This window comes from Trachymyrmex septentrionalis, unplaced genomic scaffold, assembly GCF_001594115.1.
Source record: "Trachymyrmex septentrionalis isolate Tsep2-gDNA-1 unplaced genomic scaffold, Tsep1.0 scaffold60, whole genome shotgun sequence".
Taxonomy (NCBI): Eukaryota; Metazoa; Arthropoda; class Insecta; order Hymenoptera; family Formicidae; genus Trachymyrmex; species Trachymyrmex septentrionalis.
Window position 1 is genome coordinate 5,313,009 of NW_017305779.1, and position 15,058 is coordinate 5,328,066.

General features: G+C 38.8%; 3 protein-coding genes across 4 annotated transcripts in view; 1 reads left to right on the plus strand and 2 right to left on the minus strand.

Annotated features, from left to right (window-relative positions):
- Positions 1-7,340, minus strand: part of LOC108752552 (unconventional myosin-XVIIIa) — a 55,903-nt gene extending 48,563 nt beyond the window's left edge. The window contains exons 1-4 of one of the 2 annotated variants that reach the window (XM_018493416.1): positions 6,981-7,340; positions 2,947-3,591; positions 1,525-2,175; positions 524-991 (exon numbers count right to left, since the gene is read on the minus strand). In XM_018493416.1, coding sequence (XP_018348918.1) covers positions 524-991; positions 1,525-2,175; positions 2,947-3,081 — 1,254 coding nt within the window. In that variant the 5' untranslated portion in view covers positions 3,082-3,591; positions 6,981-7,340. Of the gene's footprint in view, positions 1-523; positions 992-1,524; positions 2,176-2,249; positions 2,298-2,946; positions 3,592-6,980 lie in introns of those variants that run through there. The other variant, XM_018493417.1, reaches the window with a different exon arrangement.
- A 642-nt stretch (positions 7,341-7,982) lies between these two features.
- LOC108752553 (hemK methyltransferase family member 1) lies at positions 7,983-9,746 on the plus strand. The gene is made up of 5 exons (XM_018493423.1): positions 7,983-8,394; positions 8,640-8,728; positions 8,822-9,035; positions 9,123-9,379; positions 9,453-9,746. Exons 1-5 carry the CDS (start codon positions 8,137-8,139, stop codon positions 9,694-9,696), a joined length of 1,062 nt encoding a protein of 353 aa, XP_018348925.1. The 5' UTR covers positions 7,983-8,136; the 3' UTR covers positions 9,697-9,746.
- Positions 9,747-11,006: 1,260 nt separating this feature from the next.
- LOC108752679 overlaps positions 11,007-15,058 on the minus strand; it is an 8,553-nt gene continuing 4,501 nt past the window's right edge. The window contains exons 5-10 of the mRNA XM_018493705.1: positions 14,706-14,965; positions 14,062-14,243; positions 13,133-13,358; positions 12,889-13,048; positions 12,406-12,637; positions 11,007-11,290 (exon numbers count right to left, since the gene is read on the minus strand). Coding sequence (XP_018349207.1) covers positions 11,008-11,290; positions 12,406-12,637; positions 12,889-13,048; positions 13,133-13,358; positions 14,062-14,243; positions 14,706-14,965 — 1,343 coding nt within the window. The 3' untranslated portion in view covers position 11,007. The remainder of the gene's footprint in view (positions 11,291-12,405; positions 12,638-12,888; positions 13,049-13,132; positions 13,359-14,061; positions 14,244-14,705; positions 14,966-15,058) is intronic.

Genomic DNA, 15,058 nt, shown 5'->3' on the forward strand with positions numbered 1-15,058 from the left:
TCGTTACAACGCTACGTTTCGCCGCGTTCAATTATTAAAGACTGCTTTCCAGTAAATACCATTAGGTTTATGCTAATAAGCTTGCCCCGCGTTCAACGAGAGAAAGGTTCGTTCACAGAGTACAAAAGGACATGACCGGTATAGTCTGTAGAAGAGAAAAGTATAAGGGAGAGAGTATATCGCTTGCGCAATACTCAAGATACGCTCTGACTTCCCAACTTCTCATCATTCAATTGAGAACACTATTGTGTGTACACATACACACACACACACACACGCACACAAAACACAATACAAGTTTAGAATCTAGGTAAAAAAATATACTCTTGAAAAATATACCCTATAAAATTATTTTTTCAGACACGAAAAAGAAATACACGTGTTAAGAAAGAAATGCGAAATGTTTCTAATTATTAATTTGTATTAATTAGTAATTTCGTATTTTTCTTCTTTAAAATTATGAAAAAAAATGCTCGCGTGTATCTGTTATATAACTCACTGTGATTATTAATATAAGGATTACCTTTACAGTGACACTGCTGGCAGAGCTCTTGATGAGATCGATGATCTCCTCGCGCGACTTGTCATCCACGTTGATCCCATTGACCTCGATCAGTCTGTCACCGGGCAATAGACCCGTGTCATTGTTGTGCTGCACTAGAGCGCCAGGTTCGGCGAAAATCACTGGTCGCATCTGCGTGACACCGTTTGCTGCTCGCTCGACGATCACGGCGCGACGAAGCGAGAAGCCAAAATCATTTCGCGGTGGAGGTTGCCTCTGGATGGTGAGTTTCCTAGGTTCAGGTAACTCGAGCGGCACGATCTCTGGGAGTTGCAGTTCGATTCCCTGTTCTTCAAAGGAGACGGACGACCGCCACCTCGAGAAACCCTGGGACTCACCAACGGGCGATAGACTGAACGGTGGCGTTGCAAAACTCGAGTTTGTTGTGTCTGTCAAGGAATCCGCGGAAGGACTAGCACTGGTAACAACCTGAATATAATAGAGAATATTAATAGAGGTTACGTATTAAAAAATTCATTGCTTATTATTATTTATCACTGATATATATGCTCATACATGATCTTAAAAATGTAGAAATATAAGACAAAGTTGAAAGAATATTGAATTACGAAATATCTATAACACATTTATTATTTAGAATTTAGAGTTTAAATTAAAATACTTTTGATATTAATGAAAATAAATATCTGTAGCACATTTATTATAAAATTTGAATAAAAATAATAATTAAGAAAAGTTATTTGCTTTTCACACAAAATTTTAATTAAAAAATTTGTTTATAAAGACATTTAACGGAAAATCCAGTCTACGATCACATGACAAATATTGCAAAAGATATAATTTACTCTCGTTGGTTTCACGGGATTTTCTTTCGATGTGTCATATCGTATCAAATTTTCAACAACCACTTGGCATCTCTCATTAAACGTTTCGGAAATGATCCTAATAATTGGATTTCGCCACAGTCGATGCGCGGAAGAGAAAGCGGGATGTTATCTAACCTGAAGCAATTTGGCGTCGATTTGATGATGTTGCTGTTGCTGTTGCTGGTATTGTTGCTGAATTGTCTGTTGTTGCACGATGTGCCACGCAGTTTGACACATCGTTTCCTCTTCACTGCAGTCGTCCTTGCTCAGAACGCTGTTAAGATGCGTCGGTACGTTCTGATAGGTAATCACCTCGTTCTGAAGAGTGTTTCTCACCAACAGATTACTGGCTTCCTGGTAACTAGTTTCGGTGCCGTTCTGCAACGTATTTTCTTCTGAAAGAACGTTCGCGGCGCAGCTGTTGACAGTCAATCGGGGTCCTTTGAGGATTCCTCGCTTGGGCGGTTTTGGCGGTAACGGCGGTAGACACTTGCCGCCGGACTGACCGCCGGCGTGACTCGTTGTCGTCGACGACGTAGTCGTGGTCATCGTCAGAGAGGTGAGAGATGCCTCCGACGAGTCACTCTGCATCAAACCGTCGGGTGTTCTGGTGGTCCAACTGCTGACACCGGCGCTAATCGTCGAACCTGGACCTGCGTTCTGCGAGGCGTCTAGAAGATCGCGGTCCAGGTGTGCGAAAAACGACGCACTGTAATCCGCGGTGATGCCACTCGGTAACTTTTCCTTCTCCTTCCGACGACCAGGAATTTTCAGTGACCTACGGACCTATAGCAAAGCGCCAAAGAATGACATTTTTCAGAACCATTTTCAAACGCTGCAGTGATGCTGAAAATATGTACCATACAGAATCCTATGAATTTTCTCAAGAGATTTCTTTTATTCTTTGAATGATGCGATTGTAATGATATGTTGTCCATGTTGCAGAACAATTTTGCAATTTTTATTTTTCGTTAATGTGCTACGAGTATGCGACCAACACTTCTTATCGCGTGAAACCACATCCGGCTGGCGACGATACTGATCTAAAGAAAAGAAGCTTTTCAAGACGAAATTTTAATGCATTTTTCTACGCTCTTTATTTCTATTTCAAGTTTTCTTACTACCGACTAAGTTTTTCATATTGTCATCACCGATGTATGCACCGATGTATTTTTTAAATGCAAATGTTTATTAATATCAATTGACGAAAGCCAATGGAAAATTTTATCATTTCGTGATATTGATAGCTCTGTTTGTGCCGATATGATTTGTAATCTGAACGAGATATTGGTAACTTTGCGCAACTCGTGAATTCGTAAGCAGTATCAGTGTACGCTCAACTTGTCATTACGCGGGACGCGATAACCAATCGCGCATTCGTCATATGCTCGATATAAAAAATTAAACGACTGGCAAAGCTCACAATTAAGATAAACAGTATAGATTATAATTATCTGTTTAGCGATATAGGATAATAGAAAAATTGAAAAAAAAATCACAGAAGAGCAAGGAGTATTTCTCAATGAGAGTTCCCCTGCGATATGTTCTTGCATTTACCTCATCCAATCGCAGAAGCTCCTCCGCGGACATGCTGCTGCGATCGCGCTTTTTGACATCCTTCCGTTCCTTCTTTTCGCGCTTCCGCTTCTCCTTGTCGTCCTTCTCTGCGGCCTTCTTCATAAAGTTAAACATCTTCTTCACTCGCTAAACGTCCCAAGAACGCGAACGCGAGAAAGAGATAACATACGATATCTCGTTTCTCGATTGCTCGATTAACCCCCACGTGACACGATCGCGGGCAGTCTTGATTTCTCGCACCTCGTAGCATATATATATGTATGTTTGTGGGTGTGGGTGTGTGTGTGTGTGTGTGTGTGTGTTTGGTGTGTGCTATGTGTTACGAATCGTGATCACGTAGCATTAACAAAATAAATGAACTCTTGCCGCGACTCGCGCGTGATCGGCGCTATTGGCCGTGCGAGACACGCGGAGTCGCGCGCATCGTTTCGTCACCGCCGTCGCGATGCCCGGCACTCACGACGACTCGAAAACCGGCTGTCTGTCACAATTCGTTTCGGAATAGGCCGCGTCGTTCGTCCGAGGGAGATTCTTCCAATGCCCCGGCTCGCCCCACAGCGCACCGGTGCACCCTATCGACCGGCGATGGGGCGGCATTCATCGGATTTCCCTTGAGATCGTTTCCTAGAAATTCATTCAAAAATCATTAGTCGTACTCGCGAGATGCATCGCTAATGAATACTTTATGGACGATCGAAGATCTGAGATTCGGAGATTTACTGCATCGAGTAAAGAGTTTGCTACCAAATGTTGAGTGAAATAATAATAATTCCAAAAGTTTCGTTCGTATAGTGTATAACAAAAAAAAATTTTACCTTTCTAAATACTTAGCAGTTATTATCGAAGCGATTGATTATATTATTATATATGTTTAGTAATACTTACTACTCTTTAAATCTTTTAAAAATCTCATTCCAAAAGACTGAAAATTGAGCCAGCCTTGAAAAAAGAATGAAAATACTTTCATTCTTAAACAAGAGTGGTAGATTTTATATTCTTTATTGCAGGAGTGGGATTTCATTTTTTTGAAGTAAGATTTCACTCTTTTGAGTGAAAGTCAAAGAGTGAAATTTTACTCTTAAAAAATAAAAATCTGCCACTCTTGTCCAGGAGTGAAAAAAATCACTTTTTTTTCAAGACTGGCTCAATTTTCACTCCAAAACATTAACAGAGTAAATGTTTAGAAAAATAAAATTATTTTTAGTAATAACAATCGTACATTTGCTAATTATTAGTTATTACCAGACTCTTTTTTCAGTGTCGAATGTCATTACAGTATAAGACTTCTGTATATGAGGCGTTCCACGTCAAACCGAACACCTTTGAAACATCGTCATTTTTATTTTCTTTTTTTTTTAATTTGCTGACATTCTACAGATAAAAATACGAGACACGTGTATCGCGAACAATTTTGAGATTCTTTTTGTGAAGTTATTTACGCTTGTAAGTTGCAGAAATTCATAAAAAAAAACGTTGCTTACGCGAACATTCAAATTATTATTTCGTCGAAACCGATAGTCGTACAAAAAAAAAATGCAAGAGACCGATTTCAAAGATCTTAAATTCTATGGATAGGTTATTTTTACTTTATCATTTTCAAATAAATAAATCATTTTCCATTTGTTTATAATTTTTATTAATACCTTTCATCAACTTACCAATTTAAAATTTGATAAAAATATCATATTCCTACTTTAATTATAAAGTAACTCTGAAAATTTCAAAATGGAAGACGAATAGACTGTTAAAAAATTCTGTTGTACGACGGTACGATTCGGCATACGTATGTTTGATGTGAAATGCCTCGTATAACTCCTCTTAAAGTATTACCACATCATTATATTATCATTGTATGTTGTATGTACAGATAATTATATGGTACAAGTGAAAAAAACTTCGCAAAGACAATATAACCATATCCGATACTGTCGTTGTACTGTAGCTTTTTTTTTACCACATATAATATTTACTCTACAATAATATAATGATATCGACACTACCGTTAAAAATTAGAATCTCAGAATCCCAGTGCAGTTTGATCGCGATCGAGATTGGAATTGGAATTGCGCGGCACAACGTTCGCTTCCGCGCTCGACACACAGAATAAAGCGACTGAATTTGTAGATGGCACACTTCCGGGATCTCATCGACGCGACGTCTGATTCCTTCGATTAACATCAATTTTGGACTGGAGGAGGAGCTCGGATATGGTATGGCGCGCGTACGCAAGGGCGTGAACCGAAACGCTTCTTCATGGCCGGATATTTCTTCCGGGATACGATTCGATACCGCGAGATATGCGGAAACGGAGAGACGGCTAGCACGGGAATAGAAGCAACGATAAGCGCAACCGTTGCTCGGTCGACTCACCGCGAAGCGAAGAGGGTTTTTTTTTTGTCCTTTTTCTTTCCAGAGGCACACCGAGCTCGCGCGAAACGCGCGAACGCGCTCCTCTCGCGTACACATCGCGTGATGCCGCCGCATAGTCAGCAGAAATAAAGAAAGTTACCTAAGCTGTGTATTATCGAACCGATTACTTCAACGATTATCGACACGCGCGTTCTTTATTGCGTGAAAAGTTGAGCTGACGAGGAAACGATCAGCCGTTTGATTTGGGATTCGATTACGGGAGGCTGCAATTTTTTCCAAATGTAACAGAGAGCGAGGCGCGATCTAGCACATCATTTGCACCCTTGTTACTCGTTTATTTACATAGTCTCGCGAAAGACAATTAAGAAGCCGCCAGAACTGCAGCCCGGAGATCTACGGGAGTATAGAAAATTAGAAAGGCGACAATTAACCGCTGCTAATGAAACCGCTAGAATTCTAGTGATTTTAATTGTACGTTCACGTAGTTTCTCGTGCATAGTGCATAAACCGTCAGAGAGAAGATAATTTAAATGTAATCGGGCCGACGCGGAAGTGCATTACGCAAACGTTGATCTTACATCATTAAACTATCAAGCTTGCGAGGAAGTGAATGACAGATCTGTGATAAAAAAAAAATATCTGTATGAAGGACGTAATGTATAATACCATATACACGCTCTCTATTCTCACGCGCGTGACGTTCACAATACCTGAACGCTATTCGCGATATATAACGACACACGTTCGATTTTCACCACACCTTATTCCGCGTTTCTCACAGTTCAAGGGCGGCTCGGAAAATCCCGTTCGGGCTACGCCGGCGAATCTACAGGCGTGCCGATCGATTGCTCGGAGCCGGCGAATTTTTCGGAGCACGCGACGTGTCGCCTCGGCGAACCGCTCTGAAAATTCCGACGGCGATCGATGGCCCGATTCGCTCCGATTCGCGTAATATGTAAACCGAGGGCGCGCTGCAAAACGCGAAAAGAGCTTTACCGTCTTTACTTAGCGGCAAAGTGAAAAGAGAAAAAGATTCGGATCTTTCTCCAACGGGGGATTCATTTAAAAGATCTCAATCGTATCACTGTACAATCTATATACCGTCGTAAATGTCCAATATATCTTAACGGCTCTTCGCCGAGAAACTTTTGGTAGAGGCTACGTATATAAGACTTGGCGAATCTTCCGTAGCATGCAACCTTTTCAACCTAGCCCCGCCAGGAATGTCTCGACCGCCTCGCGATCGATGCCGCATCCTCGCTACGCGCTTTGCACTTCGTTGCTCTCGCCTTCTTGAGCTAGTCCGCTTCTAATCAGCGAAGGCGCCCCTACCTACGGCGGGGGGGGGGAAGGGGGGAGGGGGTTCGATAGGCCACATCGATCGATCGAAACCCAGGTGGAGAACGGAAGCGTGGCTGCTTCGTATGTTGTTTAACGCATATATCCTACGCGGGCGGCGGGCTCCGAAACTGACAGCGAGCGGAGCTCAGTGCCGTGCGTGCGGTGCGTGCGGCACGAGACACGCGTCACATCAACAACGGCATCGCCGCCTCCGTACAAACACCCGCCATTCGCACGAGCCACTACGACGCGCGCTCGCTCCACGTATCGTACGAAATTCTTCGGTCCGCTGGTCAACGTACCCGGGGTAGACTTCGCCTGGCAAAGCACGAGCTGATAGACGAGGCGCGAGAGCTAGTTTGCTGCGACACCAGCACCGTGACGGCCCAGCCGAGGTCAAATCTTGGTTGATCCCCCTCGCGGTGCAACGCGCTGCAACGCGAGTGCGTGCATCAGTCGGGGGGGGAGGGGGGGGAAGAGGTCAACTGCGGCGTTCTTTAAACGGCGTTACCACGACTCAGTCTCGTACTCGCTGCGACACGGGAGGACTGTCATGGCAGTCATGAATTGGTAGCGGGGCCGGTGGCGACTGCCAGCGCCTTCGGCCAGACAACGGCCTGTTAGCCAGCACCCTCCTTTTCCAGACAGCTACTCCAACGTCGGCGCATGCGTGTATGGTTTTTAGACCTTTCGATCCAGCCGGCGGAGCACGGCTTTAGCGGTATCTTCTAAAGCGACCCAGGTCTTTGACACTCCGCGTCTAGCTACCACTTTCCGAGTTTCTGTAAAGACAGAGAGTGATTTCACCATCGGTCGATTGGAGAACCAGGGTAGTTGCGCCGGTCGCACACTCTGATGACTCCTGATAAAGCAAAGAATTGGATCAGCTCGTAGCTTTAATGGATATAGTAATATGATTTAACGATAACTAAAAATGAAGATAATAATATCTACAATTAAGTAAATAGCACAATGTAGTTTACTTCGAGAAAAAGAGGTATATATATATATATAAGATATATGGAGAACTATCGAATTGTTTTACATCAATAACATTGTTATTTTATAGAAACATTATTTTATACCTATGTATATTTCTGTGCGGTGAAAATGGTTTGTATTATTTCTATATAGAATTTCTATACTTGGAGCATCTAATAAATGCTTCAATGTCCTTTTAAATGATTTTCATTTTTCACAATATCATTTTGGATTTTTGTCGATAAATGTTTAATGTACTTCCATTCCGCCAGCTGGCAGCAGTTTCCATATATATATATATATACGTACATAGCATCATAATATACATGCATATAGCGCAAATTAAAAGTATATGTATGCATATACAAACTCCAATTCTCCCACGGCCTATCAGCTGACCGACCAGAGTCAGTAACTGATTGAATCTACCTGTCAGTAACCGATTGATCTTCCATTTGCATTCCGCAGTGTTTAATCATGTTGTGTCGTAACATCTTGAGGACACGTACTATCAGCAACAAACCGGCTATATTCGCCTGCCTGCAATGTTTGGCGAATAACAAGCTTAATGTGACGTTGAAACATCCAGTGCAACGTTTGCTTGTTTCGGACACACGTGAATGTACGATCGGCAATGTTCTCGATCAATGGAGTCGCCGATTCGAGAGCGAAGGCGTATCTGAACCAGTAGAATCCATAGAACATATAGTGGCGCACGTTATAGGGATTAAAAAGGTATCCGCAATTTTTGCTATTTTCTCATTTGTGACATTTTGTGATCGACGCTATTTAGCAAATTAGAAAGTATTAGTACTATTAGAAAGTATTGATGACGTACATTAGAGAGAATATAAGACAGTAATAGAAATAATCTTTGGAAATAAATTTTAAAGAAATATTAAAACTTGACCCTAAAGATCTGTCGCTGGACTTTAAATCAATAAATAAAAAAGCTGCTCTAATTCTCTTGTTATTTGCAGATAATAGATATTTGTAATGTCAGAAATGATACTCTCAACGCGAGCCAGATTGAGAAATTGGAGTCGTTATGCGAATGTCGTTTATCTAGGTAAGAGAACCTTAAAAGAGGCCTTATAGTCTACCATACTGGATCATTGCGCCAAGTCTTTCGCGCTCGCTTATGAATGCCAAGTCCTTGCAGGATGCCAGTTCAGTATATTATTGGCGAATGGGATTTTCGAGACATTACCGTGAAACTTGTACCACCGATTTTTATTCCTCGCCCGGAAACCGAGATACTGGTAGATTTTGTGTTGAAAAGACTGAACTCGTCACAAGCTGATAGTTGTGAAATTTTAGAAATAGGTTGCGGCTCAGGTGCTATATCACTTGCTCTCGCACACGCTTGTAAAAAGGTATGCGAGATATTTTTGTTGAGCTATTTTCTTAAGAAACAGACTCCGATAATTATAATTGAAAATATGACATTTACTTTTTTTTAGATAAAATGTATAGCTATTGATGAGAATTTACACGCTTGCGATTTGACGATGATAAATCGAAGCAAATTGGATTTAACGGAGCAAATTACAGTAATACATGCGACTCTAAAGTCAGATGCGAGTATTGAAGTCTTGAGCGACTTGTATGATGCTGGTGACAGCAAGGATTTGAATTCAAAACTGTTTGACTATGTGATTAGTAATCCGCCGTACGTGCCTACAAAGAAGATACCGGAATTACAACCTGAGATAAGAATGTAACGTGCAAAATACAATTGCGAATTTCAAATTATAAATATGTAAAAAATTAATAACATGAATATTATGTAGTTATGAAGATCTCCGAGCATTGGATGGCGGTGATGATGGATTGAAAGTGATTAAGCCGCTCTTAAAATATGCTGCAAAAGTACTAAAACCTGATGGACGTCTTTTTGTAGAGGTTGACCCCACTCATCCCGAATACATACAATTTTTTACAAATAAGTATCCTGATTTAAAACTCCATTATGAAGACACGTACAAAGATTTTTGTAATAACGATCGTTTCGTGGAAGTATTGAAAGTCATTTAAAGAAATGATTTTTGATGTTATTTGTATTATTTTGTAAATGGTTATTTTAAAAAATAATCTTAATGAAACGGCATACATGCATTAGATTGTATATATTATCAGTTTTTAATAATACCTGATTTAATAATATTTGTGGCTTTATTACAATATAATTAGTACATGAGTTTTGAAATTATAGAAGGAATAAAAACAATTGTAATTAAGTTTTTTTTCATTTGGGTCTTTCAACAAACACGACCTAAATCAGGCCTTTAAGGTCTACTTTAAGCTCCGGAGCCAAAATGCAAAACCATCGGCGCAAAATAATTCAATGTGAGTAAGATCTCAGGGACTGTAAAATGTCGATAAACGTCACTCAGATGCGTATTGACACTTTACAGTCTCCGAAATCTTATTTACATTGAATTTTTTTGTGTCGATGGCTGTGCGTTTTCCGGAGCTCAAATTGGACAGGTCTGATCTAAATGATAATTGGGTACAATAAACTTGATGCTACAAACACTTTGAAGCGTTTTTTAATTGATTATTTCGTAAAATTTTTTGTCTAATTAATCTATCAAATACATAGCAATGTCTAAGGTTTCTCAAATTTGCAGCAGAGCTTGGCATATCGACGACATTAGCTGTGGTTAAAGTTTTGTTACAAATGTTGCCAAGCTCTGCTGCAAACTTAAGAATCCTTAGACATTGCTATGTATTTATATATAAAATTCCATAAATAATAATTAATATTAATGATGATAAATTCACATTTATAAAAAGTCCCTCATAGCGTCCAATGTGTAACTGGCATTAGCGCAATCGCAGACAAAATTGCATAACTATAATGACCGTAGCTAACACTATTTGCATATACTTTATCTGTGTCACTGATATAGGTACATATTTCTATATTGGACGGATCAGTTAGTATTATTTTACTTTTTATAGTTTAATCAGTCAAATCTTTTTATCGATGATTGTATTCCATTAAATTTGCAAATGCATTCTACGTTTAACGTAATGATATATACAGTGACTGATAAATTGTGTGATTGATAAATTAAATTCGGTGATAGGATGTTGAGTTGTAACATAATAAAACTACGATATTACATATTTGTCATCTCTATAATGTTTATGCTTTCGTGTAAATATGAATACGTGTAAAATGTTCAGTTTTGCTATAATTCATATGATAGAAAACTTCGACGTCAAGTTATAAAATTTTGTGAAAAAGATTCATTGAATATTTACATTGTTTTTTGACTTACGCTTAAATATATCACTTCATTTAAGCTAATTACATCCTATTGTACTTGCTACTGGGCTCTATTGGGATGAAAACTTTTCAAGTTCTTTTTTGATTGACGCGATTAAAGGTACTGCAGGATCTTCTGGTAAAAGCCTGCTATCTGCTAATATACGCCTGGTGTCCACTTCTGGCAAATTTGGTCTATGAAATGGACCCGCGCTGAGTGGTCTTGAACCCCAGGCACCGCGAGAATGAATTGATTCGATTTGCCCAGTTTCTGGAATATCCTCGCCCAGACCTCTACGTGGTAATGATGTACGGGGTCGCGTCTTCATTTCCATCGTTGGCGTTGTTACTGGGCTGTAGAGTTATACAATTTTTTACTACTCGATTAATTTAATTGTCTATTAAATTTATTTAATGTACGAATAGTATACATATATAAAAAATATATAATAGAATAGTATATAATATGTATAGATAGAGTACCGATATTATTTTTCTTGGGCAGATAAAACAGTTTAAAACGAATAGAAAAATCCTCGTTTTACTATTTCCTCAATAATTAATGAGGAATTAATAAGTGAATAATATTAATTCATAAAAACTTGCGAATAAGCGTCCGCGAATAAGCATCTACGTGATTCAACGACAAAAAATAGTTTAGCGTTACGCATTATTTGTGGTTGCTAGGCGTACGTTCTTCCATTTTCCCCAATGGCTTATGGTTTGCCGTGTGCGTAGCAACCATAGGCTTGTTCTTTTTCGCTGGACTTTTGTTCATCTTTCTTCCTCTTCTTTCCTCCTGGAGAGAAAAGGAAGAAAAATGAATTGGTGCAGAAGTTCAGCCAGAAAGAATAGGCCTCGTGATTGTTGCGTAACACTACAAAAAATTATTTTTGCTAAAGTCTAACAATTTAGCTAAATACAGATGTAAAAATAAATTTTGTTGGATTATATCAAAATAATTATGTAGAATTCTCTCAAGCTATAGTTGCTAGAATATCAAGACTTTTTGCATCATGCTTCAATTTCCTATCATAATTACTTTATTAATTCATGAAAATTATTTTTAGATCTATCTATTTAAATTTTTTAATGCGGTAAAATTATTCTTTCCGTGTAATTTCTTTCCATCGAGGCATATTTGCACTGATTCACGGATTCCACCTTTAATTAATTTTTTATTAATTATTAAGAAAAACGATAAAAAAAACTTTTCTATTCAATTTTACTCGTTCTACCTGCTTGCGAGAGATGGTGTGATAATTACTAGACACTCCATATATAATGATAAAATATATGGCGAAGTTTTCCACTATAAAAAAGTGGTTACATTTAAGACATTTATCTCTTATTGATTCTAAAAATAAAGAAGTATACGTATTTAGTATTATTAATGATTTATACTAGCGATTTTAGACGTTATGATAACTGCAATTATTTATTAAAAGAAGAAAAACAAGGATATGTACCTGACGTGGGCGGATTTGCCTCTGGTTTCTGAGAGTATCGCGAGTGTATCCGCTGTACGCGCGACGGTGATCGGCTGCGACGGTCGCTGTGGCTCTTTGATCTTGACATCTCTGCTTCCGAAGAGGCTGAAAGAGTCCTCGAGCAAATCGTGGAGTCTCCTCCTGGCGCGGCCCACGGGTCCGGATGGTAGATGGTACACTCCATCGACATCCGTTTCGGACGTACCATTACCTTTAGACAAGTTGAATCTTTCGAGAGATTGTGTGAAGAAATAAATATTTCTTACATCTCGCAGTAATCGATTGCGAACGAATGAGTTGGTGTATCTCGAACTTTACTGTATCTTAGACTAAAATAATTCGTTGAAAGATATTACTTATTCGTTCGTAATCGATGCGAAGGGAAATATCGATGTTGCTGGAAGAACATTTTCAAATTACAGATATTGATATTAAATAGTTGGAAAAGTAAAATATGTTTACCTTCTGTAGAAAATATCTGTTTTCTAAGATTCCAAACAATCGGACCTACAGCTCCAGGATCCTTCGAGGCACTCGATGTTCTTGTGAGAAACGTATCGTCGATGTTGTCATTTCTATGGTGACGCACTAATTCTGGAGAATCAATGTCTAAGTGCCTAATCTAAAGTATATTTTATTATTAGTACAAAAATATAATTGATTTATATCGATCGGTGATCTAGAATCTTCATTTTCCAAAAATTACCATGACTGGTTCCAACACTCTTGACAACGGTTCTACACTGCGCATACTAGGAAATTGCTTGCACGATGGCATCGATAAATATGATCGTGGCGAAGTAGTAGATTCTTCTTTATGTTTTGCATAACCGTTCTCTAAGGACTCCAGTGTCTCTATATGATCGGTTAACGAATCCGGTGACTCAGCTCGGTCCATTGCGTCCGCTCTCATCATTTTTCCATGAGATGCTCTATATTTCATACATGAAATGTACAATTATAGTACGTATATACTTTATCTTTTATTTACTACTTATACAATTAATTTATATAATTAGATTTTACATTATTATCATCAATTCTCTCACATGATCATGTAGCTTAGCATATTATGATAAGTCGCCCGTAATTAGAGTAACTCCGATATATACGCCACATCTAACAAAAACTTAATTTATTAAGTATCATTTATTACTTTTAAAGTAAACTAACTATATCAGTAAAAACTTTGTACTGTCTATTACTATGAAAAAATATTTGAAATAATCCGAAATACTTATTTTTCGTATTAAAAAAACTTTTTGAAACTTGCATTTACAAGTACACTTGTATTTTGCTTTACAATATGCTTTATTATTTTTCTACACTTATATATATCACGAAATAATCACTAAGTCTTTTACGTGTTCTACAATAATTATGTTATGTGGATTATAATTTATGATGGCGTTACTTATATATTACAGTGACAAATCGATTCAACTCACAATAATTTTATTAATATTAACAGTAAGAAGCTGAAATCATAACACAATACTAATAAAGGTACAAGATAATTGCGGAAAAATTACTACCCCCCCACTCCTTCTATTTTTTCTGACTTCTGCGGCGTAAATCCCAGCGCGGCGGGATTTGCCGGAGTTACCCTAAGTTGTCAGGAATTTTGGTGATTACCTTGCTTTCTTTGCTGCGTGTTTTTGAGTACTCCAAAGGACCGATCCACGAGTTTTCTTCGGTTCTTCGTCGTCGTCGCTGGAAACTTCATGAATGCCTAATTCCAGACTATCGGGCGTGTCAGGCGTGATCGGAGTTCGGGATAAAGTCCGCGGAGTTTGTCGCTGACTGGTACCTTCGGTCTGCGAACAAGGGTGGGTCGAATAAAAGACAATAATATCCGAAAAGTAACAATTTGCTCGACGGAGTAGGAGCAATATTTTGTTAGAATCGATATTGTCCTGACATCGTAGAACTGAATTGTCTTTCCTTCTAATTTTCGACGTCGTTTCGTTGATCGTTCGCGTGTCGTAATGGTTTTAATACGTTCGAGCTTATTTCCCTATGGTACCCCGTAACTTTTATATCGCACGCAAGGAAAGAACTTTAAAAATTATGACTTCGTTTACAAAGAAAAATCCGCTTTCTCAATTCCGCACGATACGTTTCGACGTCGTTTCTGTTACACGCGCTCTGCATAATAAAATATAACAGAAATTTAAGCTAACGCTGACTCGTACAAAAACTCGCAATCTTAATTCGAAAAATGATTTTTTTATTTAGTTAATAGATGTACTCGTAGAAACCGTATTACACATACCTACCTTGATTTCTGTTTCCGATGTTGAGAATGCAATGTTATCGAGACCGGACGTCGCGGTTGCGTATTCACGTTCTTTTTTAAGAATACTTTTATTCGGCGGTGCAACGGCAGCGCTGTGTGCTCTTTTTCTTTTGGCAGTCAACAAGATCAAACCAACGAGAACGAAAATTAGCAAAACGACACCCGCGCCAGCGGCACCAATTAATAGCCATGCGTCTCTCCTTCTCGATAAAGCTTGAGGTATACTCTCCTTCAGATAAGCTACGAGAGAAAAGAACATAATTTATATATATATGAGAATGTAACATGTTTGTAATGACAATTTTACGAAATCCTTTCTGATGAGATCGTTAT

Excerpts from the sequence above, each read along its gene's own strand:
- LOC108752553 (XM_018493423.1), top strand. The coding sequence starts at position 8,137 with ATGTTGTGTCGTAACATCTTGAGGACACGTACTATCAGCAACAAACCG. Across the intron at positions 8,729-8,821 it reads TGCGAATGTCGTTTATCTAG|GATGCCAGTTCAGTATATTA; the intron begins GTAAGAGAACCT and ends AAGTCCTTGCAG. Across the intron at positions 9,380-9,452 it reads TTACAACCTGAGATAAGAAT|TTATGAAGATCTCCGAGCAT; the intron begins GTAACGTGCAAA and ends AATATTATGTAG.